This window comes from Haliotis rubra, unplaced genomic scaffold, assembly GCF_003918875.1.
Source record: "Haliotis rubra isolate DU_JTF1 unplaced genomic scaffold, ASM391887v1 Scf677, whole genome shotgun sequence".
NCBI classification, from domain to species: Eukaryota; Metazoa; Mollusca; class Gastropoda; order Lepetellida; family Haliotidae; genus Haliotis; species Haliotis rubra.
The window spans coordinates 415584-427602 of record NW_025767387.1 but is presented as its reverse complement, the minus strand read 5'-3'; the positions used below and the strand labels follow the sequence as shown (position 1 = coordinate 427602).

The 12019-nt window shown below is 38.5% G+C and overlaps 1 protein-coding gene across 1 annotated transcript; it reads left to right on the top strand.

Moving 5' to 3' along the window:
- Positions 1-204: 204 nt before the first annotated feature.
- LOC124257857 (chymotrypsin-like serine proteinase) lies at positions 205-5653 on the top strand. Its single transcript, XM_046692002.1, has 6 exons — positions 205-244; positions 1012-1192; positions 2834-2927; positions 3215-3386; positions 4167-4288; positions 5531-5653. The coding sequence occupies exons 1-6, from the start codon at positions 205-207 to the stop codon at positions 5651-5653; spliced, it is 732 nt and encodes a 243-aa protein (XP_046547958.1).
- Positions 5654-12019: the final 6366 nt, after the last annotated feature.

Sequence of the window (12019 nt, the reverse complement as noted above, 5' to 3'; positions counted from 1 at the left end):
AACATGCGATCTGTAGGTAATGATACATAATTTAATCAGCAAGGACTGATTGAAATAGTGTTAACACCTGGATCACATGTCTGACCTCTGCTACACGTACCCTGGGACAGGTGCTCGTGAGCCCATAGGTCCAGTATAGTCGGAATCAATAACAACAATTGTTTAAATCACTTGACTGTTCAGCGTCCCCCACACAACAGAAGAATGGCGTGTTTGATACTTGTTCTCCTAGCTGTCTTGTCAGGTAATACATTTTTGATAGCACATTCCAAATATTTCTTGAATTTCAGTCCAAAATGGAACGAAATAGGAAAGGAATCGTCAAAAGGGTAATATTATGTTATGTTTAGAAACAAACTGACGAATACTTGTTACAGCTACAATGTAATTCAGACAAATTTATAGTGAGCATAAGAACCTCAAACCACAGATTACCAATTGGAATAGGTAGATGGCAAACAGTTCAAAAATCACAAATTCGAATTTGAACTTTAACTGGAACTGATTTCATTTTCTTCTTCTTTAGAAAATCCAAGAATTTTCCTAGTGGTTGCTGAAAATAATCATGCATACCAAAGTTCAGTTCCCTAATGAATTGTTTCCATGTGCCCTTACTGAAGAGAATTGCCTGATATATAAATTGTGACCTAGCAATGTTTCATTAGAAAAAATACGAAGGCTATGTAAACTGGTCGGGTATTCTGTCTTTGTTTTTAGTGTGTTCATTTTTATTCTAAATTAATCGTGTTGTTTAGTGAATATCATTTTATGGTTACTTGGTAGTTTTAGATCTAAATCTTTGTTATTGTAGTTAGTTTTTTTATTGACAGGCATTCAAGACAGCTTGTATTAATATGTAGCTTTCGTAGTCACGACATGGCTGATATAGTGCTGATGTTTAACTCACTCACTGACGATGATGAAGTCACAACGTAAACATGGAAACATCCACTGATGAACGTGCACATTCCACGAAGCCTTCACAACTCATGATGACCTTGCACCTTTCAGCAACATATGCCACCACAGAGATTGAGAAGCGAGTCATAGGAGGTTCCAATGTTGTGTCGGGGAATTATGCGTATGTTGGAAGCCTGCAGCAGTTCCTTGACGGCGCGTGGACACACATATGTGGTGTTACCAGAAGAGCCTCGTCCTTGTTTGTGTCTGCAGGACACTGCACGAATGGAAGGTGACAAAATGGTCCATATGCAAAGCAGATATTGCGGCAACTAAACGAATCATTATTGTATATGCAGATATTGTGTGCAAGATTCTGCACGAATGGAAAGTGACAAAATGGTCCATATGCAAAGCAGATATTGTGGCAACTCACCGAATCAATACTGTATATGCAGGTATTGTGTGCAAGAGTCTGAACGAATGGAAAGTGACAAAAATTGTGCATATGCAAAGCAGATATTGTGACAACTAAACGAATCATTACTGTATATGCAGATATTGTGTGCAAGAGTCTGCACAAATGGAAGGTGACAAAATGGTCCATATGCAAAGCAGATATTGCGGCAACTAAACGAATCATTATTGTATATGCAGATATTGTGTGCAAGAGTCTGCACGAATGGAAAGTGACAAAATGGTCCATATGCAAAGCAGATATTGTGGCAACTCACCGAATCATTACTGTACATGCAGGTATTGTGTGCAAGAGTCTGCACGAATGGAAGGTGACAAAATGTTATACATGTAAAGCAGATATTGTGGCAACTAAACGAATCATTATTGTATATGCAGATATTGTGTGCAAGAGTCTGCACGAATGGAAAGTGACAAAATGGTCCATATGCAAAGCAGATACTGTGGCAACTCACCGAATCATTACTGTATATGCAGGTATTGTGTGCAAGAGTCTGCACGAATGGAAGGTGACAAAATGTTATACATGTAAAGCAGATATTGTGGCAACTAAACGAATCATTATTGTATATGCAGATATAGTGTGCAAGGGTCTGCACGAATGGAAAGTGACAAAATGGTCCATATGCAAAGCAGATACTGTGGCAACTCACCGAATCATTACTGTATATGCAGGTATTGTGTTCAAGAGTCTGCACGAATGGAAGGTGACAAAATGTTATACATGTAAAGCAGATATTGTGACAACTAAACGAATCATTATTGTATATGCAGATATAGTGTGCAAGGGCCTGCACGAATGGAAAGTGACAAAATGGTCCATATGCAAAGCAGATATTGTGGCAACGTACCGAATCATTACTGTATGTGCAGGTATTGTGTGCAAGAGTCTGCACGAATGGAAGGTGACAAAATGTTATACATGTAAAGCAGATATTGTGGCAACTCACCGAATCATTATTGCCACGTTCTACGGAATCATTAGCCAATCCTTAGATATTTGTGTAGTGTGCATGTGGTTTTCCAATGAGCATCTACATTTAGTGAATTTGAAGACTGACTTTGTGTCTGTTGTTGTTAAGGCGGGAATTGTAGAAACTCTCTCTTTCCAGTTACGATTTGGCTGGCACTTTCATGGATCCTTTTCTTGATCTGTTTACATTTTGGCGGGAGAATACTAGAATTCTGACATGCCTGATTCTTATTGTAAACGGTTTGGTTTTTCACAGGAATTATTTACCATGCGAGTCTGTCTTTTGACTCACCATGAGTTCCCGTGTTCTTCCTTCTTTCAAGGACACAGTTGACTCAATCAGTGTGATCAGCACTTTTTAATAGTGATAATAAACACATCTATATAGACAGAATGGAGGCATTGACTCTTCCATTAGCTGAAATGTCGTACGATCTGTAAAGGGTTTTGTCGTTGTAATGTGACTTCTTTTTCTTGATGTAGTGACGCCAGTACCTTCAGGGTTGTATTCGATACTGTAGATCTGACGGATCTCTCGCCACCGGCGCAGATAACATCGATATCATCAATCTATGTGGTAAATATACGTCTCTTCTTCGTTTAGCACCTTTTTGCAATTTGTACAAGAACAGACGTCTCTATCATTGGCCTCTTTGCCTTGTCAAAACTGACAAAACACTCACTAAAATGTGCTAGCCTCTTATCAGATGACACAGACATGTTCTTCTTTAAACATATCTACAGCTGTACGAGAGGGTGCTCTATACCTCGCTGGTACATTGAACGCTGTAAACTGTGTAATGTATCTATCGTTTGATACACGTTTTATAATATGTGATTAACAATATTGAAATGTGTTCACAGATTGGATCTTTCACCCAGAATGGCCCAGGTTACAGGCTTGACTACACGGAGTTAACAGTGCTCAACAGCAACATCACCGCTCATGGCGCGCAGGACATCATCCTATCTAACTTAACCGCATTGAACCTAACTGGCCAACAATGCATCATCGTGGGCTTCGGAGAAGGCAGCGGTACGCATTTTCTAAACTGTCAAAATTTCAGCCATATGGTGACGCCAGAAATTCATAAATTAAGAATAAATCTTACTTTATAAAAAGCTGCCTACGAAGGACAGCATAACAACTAGATTATCACATATTTCAACTAGTTTGTGAGCATATAAAAAAATAAACTATCACAGGGGCAAGAGGTCGACAGGAAACAAAGTTAGGCCTCTATACAAGGGGACTTACAATACTTCTGCTTCTTGCACGGTTCCCTAGCAGGACCTGTACCATCCCGTCAGCTGTTGTAGGCAATGTTAGCCATATATCTAAAATATACAAATATAATGAGATTACAAACGGTAAAGGAATATAATATTAGAATATTCTTTGAATGACGTACATGTGGGCGTATATACAATTCTAAAAGAAGCATCAACCTGAATATTGTTTTCCAGGAAGTTAAGCACTCATACCATGCACCTCACCAACAGAGCACAAGAATAGAATTCGTTTCGAGTGCAAAACCACAAACACTCAATAACATGTCAGTTGTGGATTTGAATCCAATACACTTCTAACACCGTAGCTGAACATAACACACAGCGCCATGACTTCCAACGTTAAGTGTTTACTACGGAAGTAGAGGTCACATGCAAGGGTCCCCAAGCTGCGCAACTGAAATCGGTTTGCAGCTACCGTCACATAAGGCTGCTGGAGTTATCTCCCATATGTGTATATAGCGTACATGTTCAAAAACTACATTGTCCATCATTATTAGATATTATATAACGTTTTTGTTTCCAGTGTTGATGGAGAAAAGCGTCACTGTCATCAGCACGGCAGAGTGTATACAGCGACTGTCTGGATCTGGCGCAATGATCACTGAGACGGAAGAGATCTGTATCGACGGTCACTCCATCACAGCAGTAAGCATTCAGTCGAGAGGCTTCACACACTAACATATCTACAAATTAAGTACACATTCGGTGCTATGGGATCATTTCCCAGAAAAACAGTGCCGTAAAGATTTTGAAAAAAAGATTTGATTGTGATTTGAAATCACACACACAGTGCACATAGTACCCAAACACCACATATATCGTATCCAGGTGTGACGTGAGCAGTTTGACTCACGTTCATACCCAACCGTACAGTGATTTTAAACCCACTATCAAAAGCTATACTCGGGACCTCATGCAAAAACGATGGGACACTCAAGTAGGAAGAAATAAACTGTATGAATTGAAACCAACAATTGGTTATACCTACTTGGGTTGTCACTCAAGACGAGATGAGGTAATTTTACGACGATGTCGTATTGGCCACAGTCGGTTAACTCATGACTATCTGCTGAAAACGGATGGGGATGGACCTCCCATGTGTGTCTCTTGAGATGATGTTTTCACCATCAAGCATATTCTGCTTGACTGCGTGGACTTATCGTCTGCAAGGGACTCACATTATGATGCAACAAATCTGAAAGATCTGTTCTCCCGCGTGAGCGCTCATCTGATAGTGAACTACCTGAGGGAAGTTGATCTGTATCATAAATTGTAATTGTGAAATGTGACTATCATAAATTGTAACTGTGAAATGTGACTATCATAAATTTGTAACTGTGTAATGTGACTAACAAATTGCCTGCCTTTAAATTTAGTGCTATTACTTTTTCTGCTTTTAAATGACAATGTAATGAATAAATGTTTTTGGAAATACAACTCATTCCGAGTATGTACTTACAATGTTTATTAATGCAAACTTGTTCTCGTCACTATATGACTGGAATAATGCCGATGTGACGCAAAACCGAACTCAACTCAACTCAACTCATACCCAACCGGAGGAAATGCAGTAGATGTTGACGGGTAAATGACACAGATTTAGAAAGCACAGAGTTAAACACATCAGGAATTACACAACCCTGACAGAACTAAGGTCGTGCGGTGGTTGTAACTGCACTTGGCGTGTGGACGGGGAAGTTGATTTTTCCATTTTTATTGAGAGTTCTTACTTTTAGATTTGGCAACTTTTAATCACATAACGTGTATTAATTTGCTTGCCCAACAAATTGTTTGTAAGCCTAAGTCACGTACACCTACGGTTGAATTTTGAAGTGAAAGCATGTCAAATACAGGACACTCCACTATGATCTGACCGCGTATTTTCAGGGTGACAGTGGAGCCCCCCTAGTATGTGGAGGGGAGTATGTCGGCCTCGCCTCCTGGAGCTATACACCATGTCCAGGAACAAGCGTCTTTCTGAGACTCAGCAGTCCGATTCTCGACGACTAACAGACAGTCTCAGCGGTTTTCTTATGAACAGAAACTGTACCCTGTAAGAATAAACAGATGCCAAATGCTATGTGCGTGTCGTACATGGTCAATACTGTAATACACAAACCCGACAGTGCACACACGCATGTTATCAAATCAGCTGTAATAACACTAGTGTAAATATAGCCACTTACTTCGGTCAAATGTTCTAAACTAGATTTTGCTAAATATTCCATAATGTTAAAAGGTACTGTTTACACATGAACTGGCGTATTGTAAAACAAATTCATGACGTTGAAAAGATTATTATCATGAGTTCAATAAATCATGAAATTCTGAACAAAACTTTACACCAGAACGCCGCTGTTCACATGCACAATATTTGCTCATGCTTTTCAGAAAATTGCTGCGTGATCCTCGTGCAATCCATCTGCATAAGGTTTGCAGCTGGTTCCCCTAAGTTACTGGAGAAATTCATCTTGGATGTAACCGTATATATATATATATATATATATATATATATGTATAACATATAGTGAGTGTTTTAAGTCAGTCTACACTTTTGATGGGTAGTATATGTTCTAAAAACTAAAACCAGACAGGCAGAGGTGCAGGCTATTGTACCACCTGTAATAACAAATGTTGAAAAAGATTAAGACACATCAGAGGTCAGTTGGATGTTTTTTGTATCAGTTGTACTTAAATATGCTGTAAAAGCTAAAGTCTAACAGAGCACAGATCCATGTCAAAACACCACTGATATCTAAACACGCTGTCATAGTAGCACCCATCAAAGCACTTTCCCATGTGATAGCACATGCAGAATTTCGCACTGTCACGCCAACATTAATGTTTGGCCTGTACCTGAATCTGTTTTGTGCATCACCTCTAATTAAATATGCTTAAAAACTAAAATTTAATTCAATGATAGGATCACGACACACTGTTAATGACAACAATTCCAATCACAACCAAGATGTGATGTCCGTGACAGCATTACCAACACACAGATAACATATACTGTATAGTTGTTATTACACTACTAGGAGACGATGGTCTGTCTTGTCTTTTAATTGATTACACTACTTCTGATCACTTCTCTTCGTTCCAATTAATGTTGCTTGTAAATTTTCCATGTTATCATGATCAAGTCAAACTGATCAGGTCAACATGACCCAGAATACGGTCGGAGTGTTTTTTGTCTGTTTTGCAACGTCAGCGTATGCATCTCTCATTCATTCGGTTCATATCACTCAATGGCGATGAAGCTGCATTAAACATAAAACGGTTCGAAGTGAACATAGTTTATTCATGCCTGTGATATCATTTATGAACATCTCTGGAACATAATTTAGTAAAGGTCATTTACGTCTTCGTAGAAGCATTCTACTCTATTGTACAAGTATATTCCACTGAGTGGTGTTAACAGGTTTCTAGTGGCAGAATTGTCTGATGGCTGATTTGCATCCTTTGTGACGAAAGATACACGGCCAAGCATGTCTTGCTTGACGATTGATTTTGTAGCTGAAAATTTTGTCAACTCATTTTAACTAATCATCAGATATATCTACCAAAGGAAGAGTCGACTTTTTGATTTGTTTAGAATCCCCAGCAAATAGGGATAATACAAAAAAAAACGCGCAACCGCAAATCAAATGTGCAAATACAGAAATAAATACGAAAAGATGGTACCAATGAAAAAGGGAAATTCCACCAGTCATCAATAATGTGTTATTTTTTGTCTTTCATTAAAACTTTTCGGAAGCACTACTTCCCCATCATTGATGTTCATTACATTGAAAGGGACGCACACCTGATGTTATCAGTCGTTACATTGAAAGGGACGCACACCTGATGTGATCTCATCTCTTCTTTGAGATACACACTGAAAATTTGACTTTGGCAGATACAATCACCACACAAAATGACTGTATTATCCAAATTTACTAACGTCAGGAAATACTCGTTTCATCCGGCGGCCATATGAACAACGTTTGAAATCTACGTATCATCTGGACGTCAGATTTACACACGTTTAAAGGGGTGTTAAAATAAACCAACATTCAACTCTGCATCTACATGTATTTCACAGGTGTGTAAATCTGGCCATTGTTTTCATGCTATTCCTAACAAGTGTAACATATGTAAATGCTGTGATTGTAGGACATGCATTTCAGTACCCTTGAAATCTCGTATGACCAGGGTTAGATTTGTCATATATTTAGTACATGCGTAAATGGTTGGAAATGGGTAAGTTTCGTGTTACATGATTAGCACTACTTTAACATGTATTTCAATGGTTCTGTAATGTAACTGTCACATAGGGTTCGTAAGCGCGTCCGACCACGCCATAATGTACCGAGATAATTAGAAACACATGGTGAAGTGATACCCATGACTGAGCACCACTAATAACGTGCATGTCTTTCTTGACATACACATGGTGTCTGTTTAAAAGGTTCAAATATCGGGTCTATGGGCCAGAGCGAAATGTATGTTAGGGAGTGTGTGTGTATGTGTGCGAGGGAGAGGGTGTGGCATGGAGTAGGCCTAGGGTGGGGTGGTGGCGGTGGGTCGGCGTTGGGGTACTGATAAGTCTTCTGACCAGTAGGTAATATCGTTTATACTTTTTGTAATGGAAATTACATAACACTTTATATAACTGACCTTAGGTACACTTCTTATATATGCTATACAAGGAGACACTGCTAATTACAATAAAACACAGACAGATGTGTTCACACAGACATGAACCGGTAGGTCCCTAATTTTAGTCCTCACTTGTATGAGTTATCCGACTGATCATAACTGAACAAATTTCCTTATCTATACTTTCATAAAAGATGATTAAAATGTATTAATGATTTCCGGGGTAAATTACTGTTGTAAATGAGTGAACATGCACATACTTGGTATGACCTCTTTTTGATTCGGAATACAGGTATTATCCCATACGGACGTTTTCTCAAATTTCAGTTACCCGACGGAATATACTGTAGACATATTTTTTTTCCATCACTTGGATAAGACTATAGAAAATTGCAGTGATTGCAGTTAGCTCATAATTTTCACAATAGACCTATTTTGTTTCCATCTGGGGCAGCGGGCGGTAGCCTAGTGGTTAAAGCGTTGGCTCGTCACGCCGAAGACCCGGGTTCGATTCCCCACATGGGTACAATGTGTAAAGCCCATTTCTGGTGTTCTCCCCAGTGATGTTGCTGGAATATTGCTAAAGGCGTCGTAAAACCAAACTCAGTCAGTCAGTCAGTCCATCTCTTGGGTAGACTATAGAAAATTGTATTGATTGCAATTAGCTCATTACTAAGCAGTTTCGATAATTATTGAAATCTTACAACCTGCCAGCATTTATGTTGCTCATGCGTTTTCTTTTTCGCTTTTGCTTTTTTGCTGTCTAATTTGTTATACATTATATAATTATGTTAATTCAATTTCATGGAATATACTGTGTACTTATTATTCTATCAATTTATTATCTGTATGCTTTACTGTTATTGGGTGGAACTGTTAAAAGTACCTTCGTACAGAATTTCCAGGAAATAGAAACTGAAAATTACTAGATAAATGGAAAACTAAATTGGATAAAGATCGCAAACAATCATTATTTATATTCTTCTTTTTAAATTATCAGTGTGCAGATCATGTCACTAACATAAAAACTTAAGGATATATGTTGACAAAACTGAGTTCAATCTTGAATGCATAATAAATGTACCAATGTGTATTCTTTAACAGTATCAAGGAATGATGGGGTACGCTCGTTGTTAAAGCGTTCGCCTGGCAGGTCAAAAACTGGTGTTTGATGCGCGACATAGGCACGTTAAGACTGAAAATATATTATTTTGATATAGTGAGTAAGTGAGTGAGTTTAGTTTTACGCCGCACTCAGCAATATTCCAGCTATATGGCGGCGGTCTGTAAATAATCGAGTCTGGACCAGACAATCCAGTGATCAACAGCATGAGCATCGATCTGCGCAATTGGGAACCGATGACATGTGTCAACCAAGTCAGTGAAACTGACCACCCGATCCCGTTAGTCACCTCTTACTTATTTTGATATAAGGCAAAGATCTTAATTTCAATTGAAAAAAAAGAGACGAAGTAATTTGGAAGATTCACAGACTAACAACATCCATATTGGGGCTACAGGTGCAGGAAGCATCTTGAATTATAAAATCACATTCCACAAACATCATATAAAGGTTTAAATGACAAGCATATTTATTGGTATCTTGCCAAGTTCTGTCCTCTCTCAATGCAGTATAACCAGAGTGTTGTGGTCACTACCTCAGGTGGCCAAATTCAGCCATCCCATTACTTTACAGTATTTTCTTACAGACATATATATGGAAAATTAACTTTTACGGGTATGGAAAGAGTGGGGGGAAACACGTGCAAAGTATTAGTCAGCTGAGATTATCCTTCAAAAAATCATATGTACAACAATCACTTATCATTATGTGCAACCAAAGCATTGCAAAATGGCCATATTTCCAGACAGCATAACATCACCTTTGGCCGGAGTTCCAAATAATTTGACACCGAAAGTCTGTCAGTTAACGCAAAGGAAATAACCCTTGTGTTTTAAAATGATGCCTTAATCATAGTCACAATGAAGTGTAGGTTGCCATGCATTTTCTAGTCTGTCTCATAGCCCCAGAACCACATTATTTTCCTTACAGCTTAGTCTGTCTCACAGTCCCTGAACCACATTATTTCCCCTACTGCCAAGCCCTCTCTGCAATGCTAAAGCCTTAAATGAAGCACGTCTAGATCTCCTCAGGTCCAGGGTCTGTTAACATCTGCAAGAAACCTAACTCACTTTGGGGGTCGGGTTACAAAGAAAACATATCTACTTGCTGGCCGGACTGAATCTCGTGTCTCCCTGGGGCTCTTTTTCATTTTAAATAGGTTTGTTTGTTACTATCAAAATTATATATATTCAGACACTAAGCGTTGGTCTATGTATTTTCCGATATGATGGAAATACTAATACATGTATTTACCAAATATAATTCTAAAGGAGCCTTTCTTCAAGCAGTGACTTAAAGCCATACATAGCTAGACTTGCTTAGATGATAAACTTCATATAAGGCATCATAGACATTTCACAAACCCTTAGCCTCATTGGCTTATTGCCTCACCACTTTCGAATTAAGCGTTGGCAGATGTAAATGTTACTGGAGATGTTGGTCCCGCCAGCTGTGGGTCTTTGGTTTGGCACTCCATAACCCGAACCCAGGAGTGAGTTTTCCTAGAGACGGAAGGAGAAAAAAACCGTTCTGTGACTGTGATACAGACTGGGACAAGATATGGAAAACCACAAGTTTGGACAACAAACCATTGTTTGGGTGTTTCAATTGTAAATATGATTCAAATAGCCTAACCTAGATTTCGATATCCTACGAATGTACATTTGGTGGAAAATATACATTCATCCCGAGACAAGGACGAATGTTTATATATAATTAAAACATGTAACAGCACTAGTATCCATTTTGTCTTTTGTCTTCTACCCGTCAGAACTAGATTAACAACTAGTCACTGATATGAACATATGTTACAGAAAAAAAGTTCATAGTAAAAAAATATATAATATAATGAAAACGAACCCTGAGACTTTCTCCTGAAGCTGTGGAAATCTAGACTTGCCACATTTTGTAGACTTGCGAGAGCTTGGATATATTTGCTTCAGGGTATGTATGACAGACGACGTCCCAACATACGCTCAGTCACATGTGTCTCCAGGTCACGGAGAATCAGTGGTTAGAGGCCCGCATTGCAATTCTCGTGCGTTTGCCAGGCGCGTAGCAAGCCATTTTTTCGTGTAAGCCCTATGGGCTGCAATGATTTATATTATAGGTGGTATTGAGGGCTTGCCCAACTTTCATTTTTTATGAGACCTGAAGAGTTATCGTTTTACGTTTGATGATTTCAATAGCTTCAAAATATTGTCGAAATTGAAATGTGATTTCCCCACAAATATGTTTGGACATAGTTTACACATGTCTGCTGCATTGATACAAAACATCCTCATACATGTCGATTGAAAAACAATCATCACTGAAAGTTATGATGTGAAGAATAACCTGTTTACTGTACATGGTAATGCTTTAATCAAAGAATACTGTAGTCAGTATGATTCATAGAGTTATTTCCACTTTTTAAATGGAACGTGTTTATAGGTATTTTTGGCAAGAATTAGAAGAAAAATTATTTTTTTAGCAAAGATCATGTGTAAGCTCGAGTTATTTTTATAATGGTAGCTACGCCCCTGTTTGCATGTGTTGTTGACGCGGCATGGACTCCTTGTAACATCACTATTTGATTATGATTCACAAACACATGCCCATGATATGGTCGG